At 38.6% G+C, this 18787-nt stretch overlaps 2 protein-coding genes across 4 annotated transcripts; both read right to left on the reverse strand.

The window, feature by feature from the left end:
* Positions 1–637: 637 nt before the first annotated feature.
* c13h2orf49 (chromosome 13 C2orf49 homolog) lies at positions 638–4950 on the reverse strand. 2 transcript variants are annotated; one of them, XM_037790785.1, is made up of 4 exons: positions 4742–4950; positions 4485–4639; positions 2170–2422; positions 638–1760 (listed from the first exon to the last, which is right to left on the reverse strand). In XM_037790785.1, the coding sequence occupies exons 1-4, from the start codon at positions 4910–4912 to the stop codon at positions 1704–1706; spliced, it is 636 nt and encodes a 211-aa protein (XP_037646713.1). In that variant the 5' UTR covers positions 4913–4950; the 3' UTR covers positions 638–1703. The 2 variants fall into 2 exon arrangements, with proteins under 2 accessions (XP_037646713.1, XP_037646714.1); XM_037790786.1 differs by having other exon boundaries at positions 4750–4910.
* A 4344-nt stretch (positions 4951–9294) lies between these two features.
* gpr45 (G protein-coupled receptor 45) lies at positions 9295–15323 on the reverse strand. Of its 2 annotated transcripts, none has more exons than XM_037788938.1 (3): positions 15173–15323; positions 12893–13110; positions 9295–11224 (listed from the first exon to the last, which is right to left on the reverse strand). In XM_037788938.1, exon 3 carries the CDS (start codon positions 11115–11117, stop codon positions 9957–9959), a length of 1161 nt encoding a protein of 386 aa, XP_037644866.1. In that variant the 5' UTR covers positions 11118–11224; positions 12893–13110; positions 15173–15323; the 3' UTR covers positions 9295–9956. The 2 variants fall into 2 exon arrangements, with proteins under 2 accessions (XP_037644866.1, XP_037644867.1); XM_037788939.1 differs by lacking the exon at positions 15173–15323 and adding an exon at positions 14561–14704.
* Between the last annotated feature and the right edge of the window lie 3464 nt (positions 15324–18787).

Genomic DNA, 18787 nt, shown 5'->3' on the forward strand with positions numbered 1-18787 from the left:
CTATACAATCTGACCTCTTTTAGCAACCAGAGGAGTCGCCCCCTGCTGGCTATTAGAAAGAATGCAGGTTTAAGGCACTTGGCGTCACTTTTCAGACCTTGAGGATGCCCCTTGGAAAACACAGCTCTCCCATCTCTCTGTCCTAAGCCTCTCCCACCAAACGAGCACAGGCATATGCACGCGCTTCATACAGTAACGAGTGCTAGACATTAATTTCAAACATCATCCAGATCGTGATCCCGATGCCGTTATATCGCTGCAATTCTAGAATTTATCGTCCTGTTTTCTTTGCAAACTTGTGGGCCTGTAAAGCCCTTTTAGATTTGTTTCAGAGACGGAGAGAAAATGTTTTCTCTCCGCCTCTGAAACAGACCTGTTATTGGCCAAAGACTCATGTCACAACCCTAAAAACAGAGCCAAGAGGAGGTGCAGAAGTCTAGTTTTCTCTCAGACTAGGTTATTATGGAATTTTTGCCCAATGATGCAAAACAAACCTGCCTACAGCTTCAAGAGGAATTTAGATTTCTGCATTATTTTTTACCACAATGATGGTTTAAGAGTACATTATGTTACACCGGCATCTCAAACATGGGCCAAAAAGCTGTTTACTTTTCTGTAATTAAATCAACAAAAGTGATTCATTGCATTGAGATAATTTATTTTAAAAAAGCGTTGGTACAAACAAGACACTGGAATTGACAATGGATTCAAAATGCTAAACCTTTTTGATGAACTCTGTCTACATCTGTTTCAAAGACAGTAACTGTAAAGTATATACACAATTCAGAATAAATACTTTAAAAAAAAAAAACCAATATTCCTGGTTTAGTAAATATTCCTTTCTTTTGTCTGAACTATTTAAAGGTGAATGTAAGTTATTCGCTTCCTCTGTGTCATAATGGCAATTTTTAGCAGTGGATTATGATCCAGCTTTAAAAAAATGTACAATACAACGCTACACTAAAGTTTAAAAACCCTGAACAACTTGTGAAACAGCACTGAGGCCAAACATCAGTGGAATGGAGTTAACTGAGACAAATTACACCTACTGTATTACCGGTTTGAACACACACCTTATAAAATACTATATTCAGCACTATCTGTGTTTGGTACCATTAAAAAGGTACATCAGAGAAAAACTGATTTTTTTTTTTTTTAACCTCCGCAGGTCACAATCTCAAACTAGGAGTCTATCAATATGTCCATTCAAGTCATTGTACTACTAATTACAAATTTTTAAACAAAACCCAGACAGGAAAATCTCCCTTTCATCCTTGCAAACAGTACTGGAGGCCCGCTGACCAAAACCAATAGTGCACAGAAACAGAATATCAACAACCATAATTTCCAGAAATGGCATTTCACAAAACAAAAGTCATGTTACTTGTTTTGTCCTCTAGAAGGGATCCATATATGTGGGACATGAGTAGAGTTGCTGATCATCGATGGTAAGGGCACTTGAGGTTTTGGAAAGCAGCAAGGAAGCTCTGGACTTTAAAAGCAGGATCCTTCAGGGCGCCACCCCATCCTGAGCTGCGAGGTGGCATTGACAAACAGGTAAAAGGGTTTTCATCCCTTTTTGTGATGTAATTAGTGGGATAACTGTGATGGAGAGAGCACAGATACTGGGCAACAACATTTGGTGGGAGGGGAGTGGTATGTCCTTCAGAGCCAATCAGGTCTGTGTGAATAGGGGTCGGAGGTCAGGGCCATGTCACATGCTGGATCTTCTTCTTGTCATCAGGAGACTTCGTTGCACCCTGAAGAGATGGAAGATGACACATCAACAGGTATTACAAAAAAAAATGGTCAGATAAACAATAAATGCCACAAACAGTATGATATAATGCAATGTGTTACAAATCCATTAGCATACCAATATCAATGATTTATTACATGCTTAATAATTTTCTATTGTGAGTTCTCTGGGTTTTTCCCCCCACATGATTTGATCTCTGTGTCAATCCTTTGAAAGTGATAGAACATTATAATGCAGTAACAATGAGCAATGAATTTCAGATTTTTGATTTTCTTAATATATTGCATATAATAGAATCATCTGTGAAAGTAATGTAAAATAAAATACAAGCAACACAAAACAATATATGCGCATTTTCCTTGAATTCGCATGTAATGCATAACTGACGGGACAGAACAAAACGTTCCTACCGAGCTGTTTTCTTCTCGTTTGAGGTCTGCTGTGTCAGTGCTGCAATGAATGGATGAGGAAGAGGAAGATGTGTTTCCAGATAGCCTGCGGATGGGGTTGGACAGGTTTGCAGCAGGAGGAGGTTTCAACCTGTCAGTGATTCCCGTTGACACGGTGGTTCCTTCTGGTTTCTTTACTTTTGGTGGGCCGCAGTGAGAGGAACTGCCATCAAACACAATCAGAGGCCTTTTCCTATTGTGGTCATTACTGGAACTGTAAATTACCAAACAACAACAATAATCAGTAATTTATACTCAAATGGATTAAACTCATGTTGATGGTAAAGGGCTCTATTTTCAAGCAGGTGCACGGGGAGAAGCACTGTTCGGCGCTGGCACATTTTCTGAGTCACACTGAGATTATTCCCTCAGCCTGTATCAGTTTGGTATCTTGGAGGTAACTAAAACACAACGATTCTTATTTTCAGCTTATACACTAAAGAAAACATACTTATTAATATTATATTCCATTTCTACCAATAGATCCCCCTAATTGTTACACACTCGTTCTTTAAAAAGTGACTGTTTGTAACTTCTTACACATATAAATCACCCGGGTCGGTGTCCCATGCACGCTCGCGTGTGGCTACGCTGTTCAGACAAGACTCCAACACAAACTACACGGAGGCACCAAAACCGCAAAGTTATATCTAGTGAAGCCCGTCTGTTAAACAGTGTTGGCCGCGGTCGGAGGATGCGGGGGAGGCTGTAGCTTTGGTCTCCAGGGCCGGAGTCTCTGCTCCTCTGCTCCTCTGCCTGCTTGCCTTCACTCACGTCGCTCCACCTCACGTGCATGTGTGCACACTCCACACTGCAGGAGAGTTAGTTTAGCTCTGAGAATATCTAGTAAATGTACAGTGGACGTTCGTGCAGAAATAAATGCTGCGGCTCCTCCAGACCAACAGAGGTTTTTTTCGTGTCTTGTGAAGTGACGTGGCTCCGCAGCAAGTAACCTTATCGTCTCCGAACAAAACTCTGGTGTCTCCCCTGTTCCCTCCCGCTGCGGTCGGGAGGCGTAAGCAGGAAAAGCCAACACTAGGATCAGCAGTGATTCATGGAGAGACCTCCATCTGGTCAGCTAACATTACTGCCAAGCAGCTGAAATATAGAGTGATATTGCGGTTTTAGCTGACGTGTGTCGCCTCACTGTTTTGAGCGATGCTCGTTCATGTCTATTTAGAGCGAGCACAAGCGCGAGCAACAGGACGCTGACTTTCGTTGACTTAACGGCCACAGGTGTCACTGTTAACAAGCATTTCTGATTCTTACAAACAGTCCCTTTAATTCTTAACCAATAGATCATCATTTATTTGTTGATTATATTTCATTTAAAGGGACTATTTGTAACTTTCGGAAATGCTTCTTAACAGCGACACCTGTTGCCGTGAAATCAACGAAAGTCAGCGTCGGGCTCGCGCTTGCTCGCTCTAAATATACCTGAACAAGCATCGCTCAAAACAGTGAGGCGACACAAGTCAGCTAAAACCACAATATCACTCTATATTTCAGCTGCTTGGCAGTAATGTTAGCTGACCAGACGAAGGTCTCTCCATGAACATGATTTAGATCTGATCTTAGTGTTGGCTTTTACTGCCTCAGCGCAGGCTGATGCAGCGGGGCTCTGCAGCGTGTCTCCCTGCTCTCTCCGCCCGCAGCCGGAGAGAGCAGGGGAGACACAGGCACCCGGTCGGTAACGAGACGACAACGTTACACGCTGAGGAGCTCCGTCACTTCACAAGACACGGGAAACCTCTGTTGGTCTGGAGGAGCTGCAGCAGTTATTTCTGCACAAACGTCCACTGTGCATTCACTAGATATTCTCAGAGCTAAACTAACTCTTCTGCAGTGTGTAGTGAGCGCGCGTTCACGTCTAGTGGTGGAGCGAGCTGAGAACGCGCGCGCTCTCTTGAAGGCAGGCAGGCAGAGGAGGAAAGGCAACGGCCACACGCGAACGAGCCTATGCGAGCGCGCATGTGTGGCGACCCGCTACATTTATACGCTTAAAAAGTTACAAACAGTCCCTTTAAATCTGCAAAGTCAGAAAAATGATCAAATAAATGTGTTGGAGTAAAAAGCACAATAGTTCCCTCTGATATGTAGGGGAGTAAAAGTATAAAATGGTAATACTCAAGTAAAATACAAGTACCTCTAAATCGTACTTAAGTACAGTAGTTGAGTAAATGTATCTAGTGTCCATCACTGACTGACTGACTGATGTAAACACAGCAGCAGCATCTAGCCAGCCTCCAGTGTGTTTAGCGGTGTGTCTGTCTGACCTGTAGCCGGCCGGGGTCTCTCTCCCCCGGCTCTTCTCCATCCTCTTCCCCCAGCGGCTGTCCGGTAGCGTCCTCTGCGGCCGTGGGATGACATGCCGGAGGTAGAGCTCCGTGAGCCGGTCCCGACTCTCCCCGTCTCTGGTGCTGACATGTTTCTGGTTCACACAGAGAGACCTGTTAGCTCACCTCCATCATATCACCACATTAACACCTGAAACCAGCCAGCATGCACACACAGACTGTCCCTCTCTACACACTAACTCACCCCGCTTAAGATGAGCTGCATGAAGTCCTGAGACAGCAGCTCCGGGTGCAGTAAGAGATCCACATCCGAGAGACAGACAGTCTGTCCATCTGGTCCTGTGGAGGTCGCCATACTGGATGCTTAGACTTCTCCCAGCATGCACCGCGTCGTAACAACAAGGCATGTCTCTTACCAACTTTATTGAGACAATTATACATTACAACACCCTGTGTACAGGCAAGGGGGATAAAGACTATAATAAAAATATAATTAAAAAAAAAGGTTAAATAAATATATTGTCAAGGGGGACTAAAGAGTATAATAAAAATATAATTAAAAAAAAGGTTAAATAAATATATTGTCAAGGGAGACTAAAGATTATCATAAAAATATAATTTAAAAAAAGGTTGAATAAATATATTGTAAAGGGGGACTAAAGATTATAATAAAAAATATTTAAAAAAATATAATTAAAAAAAAAGGTTAAATAAATATATTGTCAAGGAAGACTAAAGATTATCATAAAAATATAATTTAAAAAAAGGTTAAATAAATATATTGTCAAGGAAGACTAAAGATTATCATAAAAATATAATTTAAAAAAAGGTTAAATAAATATATTGTAAAGGGGGACTAAAGATTATAATAAAAAATATTTAAAAAAATATAATTAAAAAAAAAGGTTAAATAAATATATTGTCAAGGAAGACTAAAGATTATCATAAAAATATAATTTAAAAAAAGGTTAAATAAATATATTGTAAAGGGGGACTAAAGATTATAATAAAAATATTTAAAAAAATATAATTTAAAAAAAAGGTTAAATAAATATATTGTCAAGGAAGACTAAAGATTATCATAAAAATATAATTTAAAAAAAGGTTAAATAAATATATTGTAAAGGGGGACTAAAGATTATAATAAAAAATATTTAAAAAAAATATAATTTAAAAAAAAGGTTAAATAAATATATTGTCAAGGAAGACTAAAGATTATAATAAAAATATTTTAAAAAATATTTAAAAAAGGTTAAATAAATATATTGTCAACATCCTGTGTAAAGAGGACTAAAGATTATAATACAAATATTTAAAATAAAATTTATTTCAAAAAAGGTTAAATAAATATATTGTCAACACCCTGTGTACACGCAAGGGGGACTAAAGATTATAATAAACATATTTTAAAAAATGTTATTTAAAAAAAGGTTAAATAAATAAATTGTCAACACCCTGTGTACAGGCAAAGGGGACTAAAGATTATAATAAAAATATTTTTATTGACAATTAAAAATATTTTTTTATTATTTATATTTATATTTATTGAGACAATTATACAATACGTTTACAACACCCTGTGTACACGCAAGGGGGACTAAAGATTATAATAAAAATATTTTATTGACTTATAAAATATTTTTGTATTATTTATATTTATATTTATTGAGACAATTATACAATACGTTTACAACACCCTGTGTACACGCAAAGGGGACTAAAGATTATAATAAAAATATTTTTAAAAATATAATTAAAAAAAGGTTAAATAAATATATTGTCAACACCCTGTGTACACGCAAGGGGGACTAAAGATTATAATAAAAATATTTATTGACAATTAAAATATTTTTATTGTTATTTATATTTATATTTATTGAGACAATTATACAATACGTTTACAACACCCTGTGTACAGGCAAGGGGGACTAAAGATTCTAATAAAGATATTTTTATTGAAAATTAAAATATTTTTTTATTATTTATATTTATATTTATTGAGACAATTATACAATACGTTTACAACACCCTGTGTACACGCACGGGGGACTAAAGATTATAATAAAAATATTTTAAAAAAAATGTAATTAAAAAAAGGTTAAATAAATATATTGTCAAGCTTACAGTGGTTATTCATTTTAACGGCTTCAGATATAGAGGAAATGTAGCCTATTGTTTGATATGGACAGTCAGCACTAAAAATGTGGCTTTTTGCTTAAGAATTTGTTTTTATGAATATAAAATTTACTGTCATAGCCTATTCAGTGAATCCAAACAATACATTTTCCAAAGTAATCTAATATAAAATGAGGGTAAATATGATCAGAAATGAATCATGACAATTCACCCGACAGCTGTTTTGTATGAACATGGCATTCATGTCATTCACTAATGATGCCTGCATGTTTTTATGCCTATTATCATTATCATACAGTATAATGTTTATTGTGTTCTCTTGTGCAGACAGACCTACTGTGCCAAAATAACATTTAAGAACTAACCACACAAAATCAAATCAAAATATGAGTATAGCTTTTACAATTTTGCCTGGTTCAAAACGTATCCCACTTCTGTGTAGTTCAACTGCTGATGTGTTATACTTGATTTTACTTGTTAGGTTTGTTCTATTGACGTAAAGTAAAAAGTAAATTACATCTGTTCTTCGGGCACTTTGATATAAATCTGCCCCTTTGTTCCTAGATCTCATTTGGTGAGTACACTAGTTTTATACAGATAGAAATGATGGCCACAACTAAGAAAATGTGACCCAAGCAGAATTCCCCTTAACATCATGCCAGGTTTTTGTTTTTTGGTTGTTAAACGCATAATACATTTTGGGGATAATTCTGTTTTGATTGGAGTCATGCTTCAGCAGTCGTATGTCAAACATGTCATGTAAAACTAAGAGGCCCTTCAGTCTGTAAAGACTTGTCTAATCAGTCACATGTTTATATGTCTCAGTGGTTGAAAACAGTCCAGTGATGAGGATTTAACTTTCTCCAAACAAGATGACTTTCAATCGACCATGGGCCCCAAAACATGTGTATAGTATCAGATTACTGGCCCTTGGTTATAGACAGCAAAAATGTCCCGCTTCTGCAGGAGCCAGCAAAACAACTTGGATCCACATTCTTGTCACTGGAAGGAATTGAGAACATATTGTTTATTAAACTATAGGCACTACTTTGGAATAATGTGTTTTTGTGGGGAGGTAGACCAACATACAGAGTTTCCAAATTCATATAAAGGGTTTTATAGACCATAACCACGTGCCTGAGCTGATACAGGTTGAGACTGATTTAGGAAACGACTGCAGCCTTTGAGGAGTTGTCACAGCCTTAGATCAGAGCAAAAAAAGTCCCTTCTCCTGACGTCTCTGCAGTTAAATGGTTCGTTAAATCCATCAAAGTTAATTAAGTTAGGACAGTAATGTGATGTAGAAGCAACCATGAGGTCTAAATTAAGAGGGAGAGGCTCTATGTTGTCATGTGTTGACACACGAGTAAATGTATTTGTGTAATTAAGTGTATTGTTGATGTGTTTACATGGATGAAAACCAATTTCCCTTTTTCAGTCAACATGGAAATAATTGAACTGAATGGTTTATAACTTCCTTGAATCACATGAGTTTCAGGTGCAGCGTTTTAAAATGTGAAGCTGACGTGATTAGTGATTAATCGATTGGTTGATGGGTCGGAAAATGCAATGTGTCTCTTTTGATAATCCATTAATTGTAAAGTGATGTCAATTTTCAAGTAAAACTTCCAAACATTATTATTTTTCATGCCTCTCAACTATGAGAATTTGCTGCTTTTCTATATCTTATGTGATAGAGATTTAATATATTTGACTGTTGGTCTAACAAGCTGGGCTTTAGGATATTTTGATGAAATGGAGCAAATATGATTAAAAAAAGTTATTTTTATAAAACAGCACTATATCCTGACAGTAGTGCATGAGACAGGTAATCTGAAATAAATCATGTGCCTCCGTGTCCTACGGTATCCTCCGCTGCTCTTAATGTCATCTGCAAGACCGCAGGAAAACAACCAATCAGAGCCGAGCTGGAGCCTTCCGTCTCTGAGCAGCTATCAATCACTCCCAAACTCCGATCAAACGGTCAAACTAGGCAGCGCTGATCAAATATGAAACAATATTCTGTTACTGTAATGCCTATTTCTCATGTAAAACGTTTTCAGAAACATCTTTTAGTGTACTGTTTAGCTGTAAAATGAGAAAGTTTGTCATCCACTCTACATCTTCCTGTGAAAGGTTTACTGCTAAAGTTCAGTGACCTGTTTCCAGACCTCTGGATCACTGCAAACGTCTCTGATTTATTCAGCGAGTCAAATAGAATGAATAAAGTAAAACAAAATGGAAATTCAGTCTGATAACGAGGCTGAGAATTCAACAGGAAGTGGAGCAATTTGCAATGAAAGAACAGCATCATCTTCCTGTTTAATGACCTACATCAATATGACTTCTATTTGGCTGGCTGAGACCGACAGTGTTATTAATGACGGTCTTTATAGCATTTATACAAATATCTCAAAATGAAGTAGCGTAGTAAGTGTTCATTAGAAAAAAAATAAACATTTTTGTGCAGGCCTCACTCTTCCAATGGGATTACCTAACGTGATAGGATTCAAAACACAAACTGACGTGTGTGTTGTCTTCAGTGAAGTAGATATAAATCCACTCACAGTAAACAGGTGTATCCCAGCAACCTATTTCCATTATGTACATTGTAAAAGCGGCTGTGTTTTTCATCCAAGGACTCAGCAGTCTGTCAGTGCAACCGCTTTTAAAAACACTATTTATTTACCTGGTTTCATCATTCATGAAAAGACAATACATTCAAGTAAACAGTCACAGCTCAATAACTGACACACTTCTTTTGTTGTTTCAACTCACACAAGGTCGTATTTCTGCACAAAGTTCATTAAAATTATTATTATTTTTTTTTTTAAAAAGACATCAGTTGAAAGCTTACAGACTTTCCTCTGAGAACATCACTGAACATTAACACTGTGTATTTTTTGGTGAAACTCATCACATAACTGACAATAGAATTATTCTCACCACTCCTCCTCAAAGCCTGAAGATTGAGTCTACAGTCTGAAGAAACAGAGTGACATTAATGAAGCATTTTCTGGACCAATTATGAAACGGAGAAGTAAACTGACAATGGAGGATATGGAACTGTTTGGATGACAGTAAGTTTGTCCACTTGTCACAGAATTATTGATGATCACATTTTCATTTCTCTGAGCACTTTAAAGACTTCTCATCCATGTTGGTTTAAAAAATTGAGATTGAAAGTTCATTCTTGAAGGGAGATCATTTTGTCAACGACCAGTATATTCATTTAAGCTGAGCTCTGATTGCTTATTATGAGGAAAAGGAAGAGTTACAGCTGATAGCAGTTTCAACACAAACTCTTCCTTAGTTTCACACAGCTGACTGAGTCTCGCTGCACACGTAGATGTTGCTGGGCCTCACTCTCCTGCGGCTCCGGCCCGGCACTCTAGGACACAGTCTGCAGCTCTTGGGAATGAACTCCTGACAGGCCTCCCTGAACTTCCTGATCCTCCAGCAGTAGATGACGGGGTTGAAGACCGTCTTCAGGTAGCTGAGCCACAGGGCGCCTATGCTGATCGGGTAGAAGATCGAGCTGTAGTAGAACTGTCGGCTGAACACGGCCAGCAGGCTGACCACCGTGTGCGGCAACCAGCACACCGAGAAGCCGACGAAGAGGATGAGGATGGTCGTGAAGGCTCGGGTCTTGAAGCTCATGTCCACTTTGATCTGAGGGGGCCGCTGCAGCCCGGTGAGTCTCATTTTGCTGACTTGGTTGAGGGCCGGCAGGCAGGAATGCTCGCTGGTGTGGTTGTGGATGCGCAGGGTGTTGCGGCGCACTGTGTTGAGGATGCACATGTAAGAGTACAGCATGACAGCAAATGGTACAAAGAACACTGCTACTGCCAACAGCACCGTGTATCCACGATCTGCCAGAGAATCACTGTATCCCAGCACGCACTGCGGCGCCCAGGTACCCCCGATACCTGCTGCACCCGTCCTCCACCCGACTACAGACGGCAGAGACACGCACAGGCTCAGCACCCAGGAGCCTGCAATCAACAGTTTAGCTCTGTGCGGGGTCAACTTGTCCTGCCGCTGCACGATGATGAGGAAACGGTCCACGCTGATTATGAGGAGTATGGACACCCCCTCCAGGACGAACAGCCAGTACAGCATGATGGACGCTCGGCAGAAGCCGCTCCCAAAGCTCCAGTCGGCGGTGGCCACGGTGACGGCAGTGAAGGGCATGCAGAGCAGAGAGAGCATGATGTCCGAGAAGGCCAACGTGGCGAGGAGGAGATTGATAGCAGAACGCATGGCAGGTTTCTGGTAAACAATCAGACACACGATGGCATTGCCCAGGAAACCAATAGTTATCATGAAGATCATTATGGCTGCGAGGGTCACACGCAGAGTGACCGATATGAAGGGAGTCGCAGCTTCTGACGGGAGACTTCCCGCTGCTTCCTCTGCATTGTCCGGCCCCATGAAGCCGCACTCCTCCAGCAGGCTTTCATTACAAAAAGCCATAGCAGCTGTTATCAAGGGATGTTAGCCCAATAGAAGGTACATGTTTGATTATTGTTGTGGTTTACACATTAAGTTGTCCTCCACCAGATGGTCTTCCATGGCAGTATCTGAAATAGAAAGAATATATGGCGTACATGTCATTTTCAAAAATACTAATATAGAAAAAAAACAACCAGTCAAAATACAGGAGAGTTTATGCCTGACAAGGTGGACGTTCCATGATTTTAATGGAAGTCGACAGTGCATTACATTAATCCTCTGAGACCCGTGGGATCGCCGATGATCCTGACTGACTCTACTGTCTTTCAGAGGTCGTAGCGGACTCATGTCATACTAGCTTGTTGGGAAGAAGGCTAAATAATACTCCAAAGTTAGGCTAAATTTTTGTGAGGAAAAACTGGCAAGGCCATTTTCAAAGGGGTCCTTTGACCTCTGACCTCAAGATATGTGAATGAACAAGTCTTCCCTTTACAGATATGCCCACTTTATGATAATCACATGCAGTTTGGGGCAAAAACCATGCAGTTCTATGAATGCAGTATAAATGTGTTATTTTTGCCTGTTCTAAAATGGTGTGTTTGAATATTCCTGCATACTGGGGTCCCTAAACAGTCTTGGAATTACATAAATTGTGTATCACTGTAAGCTGAGACTCCTGTGGATCCAATGAGCCCCGTTGTATTCATGTGTGATGATTTGTCTGCATAGTAGACATTTCATTGTAGTGAGACCATTTCTTGAAACTTGAGATCACTGTATGAAGTGACCTGTAGTGACCTCTAAGATAATCACAGCCTCATGAAACTTTACAGCCACAAACTAGAGAACTAGAACATTCAGAGGATGGATGGCTTTCCTAGCTAGATTGACAATAAGGGTGTTTCTGAGCAGTTTCTATAACAGAAGTGCTCGCCATCGAAAAATGCAATTATTGCAGAAATCTCCAAATTTCTATTCAAAGTTTTTGAAACCAAATCACAGCATAGCTTTTTCTATGGTGTTCCTCAAGGTCTTGTTCTCTTAATGTGTAATTTTGGAGGGATTATTGATCACTTTTATCAATTCTCGAGTGGTAAAAAAATGATTAAATTTAGCGCCAAATCTGTGTAACAAATGGTATCAACCTAAAAATGGCTGCAACAACTTATGAGACATAATAGAGCATGGGGATGGCCATCATATACTTCTAGCATATTATTCTAAACCCTTATACACTTTTACAATTTCATTTAATTAAGTTATTAATTAATCAAAAAACAAATTCTGATTTATGACTAGAACATTTTGCTTTCAGATGATGAACACCACTTCTATGTGACCAATACTGTTGACCTGCTATCTCCCCTTAAAGACCCCCTGTACAAACCCTAAAAAAGAATGGGTCTATGAAAAAGAGGGGTGGAGTGGAAAAGGTTACTGTGCTGTCTGTCTCTTAAAAACCTGCTGTAAACATGGTGAGTGTCTCATGAGACAGTCAGAGGAGTTCAGCTGCTCCGTGATCTATTACTCAGTGATAATTGTAAATTTGAAACAGTGAGAGGAGGAATGACGTCCCCATGATGCTGAAGGAGTTATATAGTAAGCCACAGGGACCGACCCACGGTCACACCACAATGAGAGATAAAGTCACACAGGACAGCCATGAGGTTGATGATTAACAGCTGTTCAGACTCACATGGATGGATATACAAACATTCACACCACTCCAAAACACACAGTACGTGTGATGCTTCACACAAATAGAAATACACATGTTTACACAACAGTATACACACCCATGGTACAGCCTGTCCTCCTTCGACTTAGCAGAAGCTCATTCTTGGACAATACTTCAGACTCAGCCTTGATAAGACAGAGAGGCATTCTCAGGACACACAGGACACGTCTGTTGCTATGGTTTCCACCTCCTGCTCCTGATGGTGGGGCGATGTGAGGTCATTCTGGTTGTTCAGGTCTCAGATGTGGTCCTCCCAGGTGGACTGGCTCTCAGGAGCTGGGAGACAAGAAGACCAGTTAGTTAAGGGTCAAAAACCTCCATGTTTAATTCCTTTTGAATCAAGATGTGATATAATAATAATAGTAGGCGTTACTAATTATCAATGGCTTTGTTCTATTCAAGTGTGCCAGTAAGACATGACGGTGAGACGGTGAGCCAGCATGCACAATACCAGGGCTTCGTCCGAAATGCACTACATGCTCAATAGGCCGACTCTCGTTCAACATACTTTTGTGTGAATAAACAGTAGTATGTATTTTTTCGGACGCACTGAGCAGTAATTTACGTCGTCACTTCCTGAGAGCCTCCTTGCTGGTTTGAGAAGTGTAACCATGGTAACCCGTGCCAACCTCATGTGACGAAAACGATGGTTTGTGAGAATCAAAGTCTGAATTAATTTAAAATATATATTACGCCTATCAAAGTGAAATCTTATACTTACAGTTAATTCGGAGTTATTGATGTTACAGAGCTGTCCACCATTGTCTGTTATAAATGTTTGTCGTTACTACCACATTGCATTGTGGGATATTTATGCTGCTGTAGTATCCAGCGTTGCATACTGTAATATTTCACCGGAAATAGTATGCAATTTGCATATACATTATACTAAGGTTTCGGACATACTAAAATATCTCATATACTGTTTTAGCGTACTGAATAGCATGTTAGTGTGGAATTTCGGACGCAACCCAGGACCCTGAAACTGAAGCAGTTAAATAGAATTCAGCCAACATTTATTTAATTATTTACATCTGAGCTTTTCATACTGTGACATGTCAAAACATCTGCTGTGAAAAAGGCCTTTGGATTCAGTGATGTTGTTCTGTGACACAGTCTGTCACTGTAACACATCTAAAGGTGATAGTAGAACAATCAGAACACATATATCACTGAGAGAAGTTGAATTAGCCTATAATAAGAGGATTAATATGATCTCAGTATATGATGGTTCAGTCACACAGGTAAAAGGAAATGGTCCCGGTGACTGTAGCTACATTCTTGCACAAAACCTTGTAGGCCAATGCATAGTGTTGCCGGTTGTTGCCAAGGCAACAAGGTCACCACTTCCATGGCAACCAGCATCCTGTACTCTCATCCCCTATGACAAAATATTTTCTGTATCACAGGGTTTTGCAATTTAGGACTTTTTCAGGATTTCGGAATTAAACTAGTCAGACTACCACATATAAATATGTTTTACATTGAAACATTAAGCAAAGATGATTCAGTGTTTCATGTTTTTATATTTAGTATCAATAAAAGCTTGGCATTAATTAAGTCAAAAGTAGGATAATAAATGAGCTTGTTATAGAGAAAAAACAAAAAATAGAACAAAGACATGTGGTAGCAAATAAGAAACAATGGGATCATGTAGCCTTGTGACAATAAAACTATATAACTAGGCAATAAAATGCTTTTAAATTTTGAATTTTAATACATTTACCTTTTGAAATAATTAGGTGCAAATTATGTCAAGAAGATAATGAGCTGACTTGCCCTGCAGGGGGCTCCTAGCTGCTTATTTCAACAAAAACAGGTGGTTTTCCTCAGCTGCTCTGATTCAATAGGTGACACTGATGTGATAATGCAAACACAGAGAAATAAAATTATTGATTCTTCATTTTCTCATGTTTATATTTATTGATGAACAACATCAACAACATATAGGTATTCATTTTACAGGATTATAATGGTTGGTGCAGGCTTATGTTTCCTGTTTTACAGTGTGTTGTAGATATGATGCCATAACCTATTTGTCCCTGTATTAATAATAAATAGCTGTGACATTAAATAGTGTTTTTTTTTTTTTACATAGCGCCACCACTGAGTCTGTACAGTTTGTCCTCACATTTACATATTAGCCTGTTCCTCTCCATCACCTGTGTCTCTCTGTCAGTCAGCCTGTCTGCATCAGCAGAGAGGAGGACGAGGCGGTGCACATCTCCACATCCATCACAGACCAATATACCATTGTGTTCCCTCTAAACAACGAGCAGTAGATTAAAGCAATAAACACATGCATCTTTAAGCATTGAGCAGACATCAATAGACCTACCTTGACGTCACATGTGATATCAGATTTCATGCTCGTCTTTCTCTCCCTGGGCATGTCGAGCTTTTCCCAAAATATCCCACTTTGAACATTTTCCTGCCGTATCGATCTCCATCGTGCCGTCTGCGGATGATGCTGACGCCACAAGAAGCAGGTGGTCACTGATTTAAAGGAGCAGTGCAGAGAATATTTTTTTGGAAGCTGGAAAAAAAAATAGTTTTTTTTTTGTTTTCTCTTTTAACATTTAGATGTTCTGAGAAAGTCAGCTTTTTCAAAACCAACATGGGTCTGTTCAAAATGTTGTTTCAAAACGAAACTCCTCATCTCCTCTCTGACATGATTTTTGACAGATTTGCTATACCACTAAGCTTCATAGTGATGTTTGTTTCAAACAGAGAAAGACTGTCACTGGATTTAAATGAAAGCAGCAGTGGATAGAATTGGAGCAGATATGATTAACAAAAAATAGTTATAAAATAAAACTATATCCTGACAGTAGTGCATGAGACAGGTAATCTGAAAAAAAAATCAATCAGAGCCGAGCTGTCGATCACTCGCAAACTCCGATCAAACGGTCAAACTAGGCAGCGCTGATCAAATATGAATCAATATTCTCTTAATGTAATGCCTATTTCTCGCCTCAAATGTTTTCAGAAACATCTTGTAGTGTACTGTTTAGCTGTAAAATGAGAAAGTTTGTTGACCCGGCAGCCATGTTGAGATCAGCGGAGGAAATACTAAGCACCGCCCACCAGCCGGAGCAAACTTTCTCATTTTACAGCTAAACAGTACACTTCAAGATGTTTCTGAAAACATTTGAGGCGAGAAATAGGCATTACAGTAACAGAATATTGATTCATATTTGATCATCGCTGCCCAGTTTGACTGATCAGAGTTTGCGAGTGATTGACAGCTGCCTCCATTGAATGAACAGCCAATAGGAACTCTCTCTCTCTGAAATGACCTGTGATTGGTCAAAGTCTCCCGTCACTGGCTAGATTTTTTAAAGCCTGAAAACAGAGCCATGAGGAGGTGCAGAAGTCTAGTTTCCTCTCAGAACACTTGAATTACAATATGCTGAAAGTTTATAATGGAATTTGTGCCCAATGATGCTAAAAATATCCTGCCTACTGCAGGTTTAAAGCCTCTGACTGCAGTAAATGCAGAAAAATAAAATAGTGTCCAGGTCCTAACATCTGTCATTAAAGGAATGTATAAAAACAAGACGCGTCTTCTGATTCATCTAAAAATCTGTTGCTTATTAATGAATACATTATGATTTGTATGATGTTACTCTTTTTGGGCTAAAATATCTGCACTCTAAAAACTTCACCTTATATCAGTTTAAGTAGGCTACCACCTAGCACAACAACAAAAACAATACAACAAATAATAAGAATGATATTATTAATAATAGGTTTGCGCCATACAAAGCAGATTGCACTTTAGAATTGTTTTTCTTGAAGATGCACATTAAGAAGACATAGAGGTGTGAGCTGATAAATGTCCCCAACAGCAATAAAAATGATAACATTTACAGCATTTTGACTAAAACAATTACAAAAACTTTTAATCTCACATGCCTACTATGGAATCTTACACACACAATAATAATAATAATAATAATATTTACATTAAGAGCATTTGCTCTATCGCTTAACCAATGCAAGTGATACAGTAGTAAATACAAAAATGGACACATTATATATATATTGATTTATAACACCTAACATCCATTGAGCCCTTATTTCCCAGTTTTTTAATTTCTAATAACCTCTGCAAGAATATCGGCATTATTTATTAATATGGCATTTAATCCTAAAGTGGGGTTGTTAGTCAATAATGCTAATGACAGACTCACTCTCACATCCACATGCCTCAAACACCCAAGCTTGATTCTGGTTTTCTCCTCTTGAATCTCTACATTGTTTTGCAGGTTATTATATTTGAATAATCCTATGATCTCAATTTAAAATAATATTTAATTTTAAAAAAAAAATTTCATTTGCCATATGATCAATTTCCTCGTGCTTTAAAAAAATCAAAAACGTGCAAAAAATATGTTGTCCAGGAGATGGCAGCATCGTGCCATACATGCATTTGGCCTTTGGTTGTCAAAGCATTTTTTGAGATTTATGTGTTGGTATGTTTTGGATTTTATAGGTATGTCAATTTTTTTTTTTTTTAATTCAAAATTATTTAGAGTTGCGGACTCTCTTTTTAGAGCACCAGATGTCCATAATAATTTGACAGTAATCGCTCAATATATTGGTAAAATTATTGTATTTTGAGGAGGTAGCTCACACCATTGATAGAAAGCTGGCTGATTCCAGATGTGCAGAATAACATCTGTAGACACAGATTTTCTAAATGTAATTCATTTAGATTTTTATATAACAAAACAGTATTAGATACACGCGGTTACATTCACACACTTAGCATGCAGGCGGAGACTCTTTTCATGGACATGCTTGTCTAAATTGGCATCATGCCCATGTGTTGAACATGCCCATCAAACGAGTTCCACTCCACCGGTCTGGCACATGCATGCTCGTCACGTTCAGTGGCACCCACACAACAAGCTTGCTAGCTTGTGAGAGAATTCATTTCCCTGTCCATTATTCCACAGATGTTTGCTTTAATTTCTTCCTGATGGAGAGACTTTGGTACTCCATCATTCACCGAAAAAAAGCAAACACAGGCAAAGTGAAAAATGTTCAGCACTAAATCAGAATAGAGAGGAGAAAACCCCACACGAGTAACAATATTGACTCAGAGTTGATTGAGTATTGTGCAGACAATTTTTGTGTTACATTTAGGACATTTTAATACATTCACACACAAAATTACAACCACCTAAAATGCTGTTTTTGGGGCTAGTTTATTCATGCTTGCCTCTGACTCCAGGTAGGAGTGTCATGAGCTTTGATTCACACTGAGGAAGCCAGTGTGTTAATCAGTGTTAAACTTTAGTGGTTAACCAATCTCCACAATGTGAATAATTAACACCAAAGAGTGGGGACTGATAATGTGCAACCCACAGTGAAATAGGTCTGTTGTGTGTGACTATGAGTCACAAACAACAAGCATTAAAGGAGGGATTATCATGCAATAATTGCTTTATGTAAAGTACTGAACAAGGCTTTAAGAGCAATTATGAGCAATTATGTTAGCAGCTTTTATTGGAGGAGGTAATAACATCCCCTGTTTTAGTGATGCAAGAAACAATACTCCAAAGATGATAATGGTAAATAATACGAGCACTGGCTACACTTTCTGCTCTCATCTCACGCACAGACTCGTGTGAACCGAGCCATTTCTGTTGATTGAGGGGTTTTGGGCTTTAGGTTACTGTAACATCATCTTATTCAGATCCCAGCATTAATATTCAGAGAAGACACCTATAGCGTCTTGTGATGACAAAACCCTTTAAAGGGCTTTTTATCCCTCAATTCCATCCTTATCTCCCATCTTTACATGGCTAAGCTTTGAGGGGATCACACTGCAATCCTGCGAGCTTAGATTTTTTTCCTCCATTTTTATCAGAGAACTCTGGCTGTTGCAGCTCGGCGGGAACACATCATGTTAAGAGGCACCGGTAGATGATTACAGTGAGCT

Source organism: Sebastes umbrosus, chromosome 13 (genome assembly GCF_015220745.1).
Source record: "Sebastes umbrosus isolate fSebUmb1 chromosome 13, fSebUmb1.pri, whole genome shotgun sequence".
Classification (NCBI taxonomy): Eukaryota; Metazoa; Chordata; class Actinopteri; order Perciformes; family Sebastidae; genus Sebastes; species Sebastes umbrosus.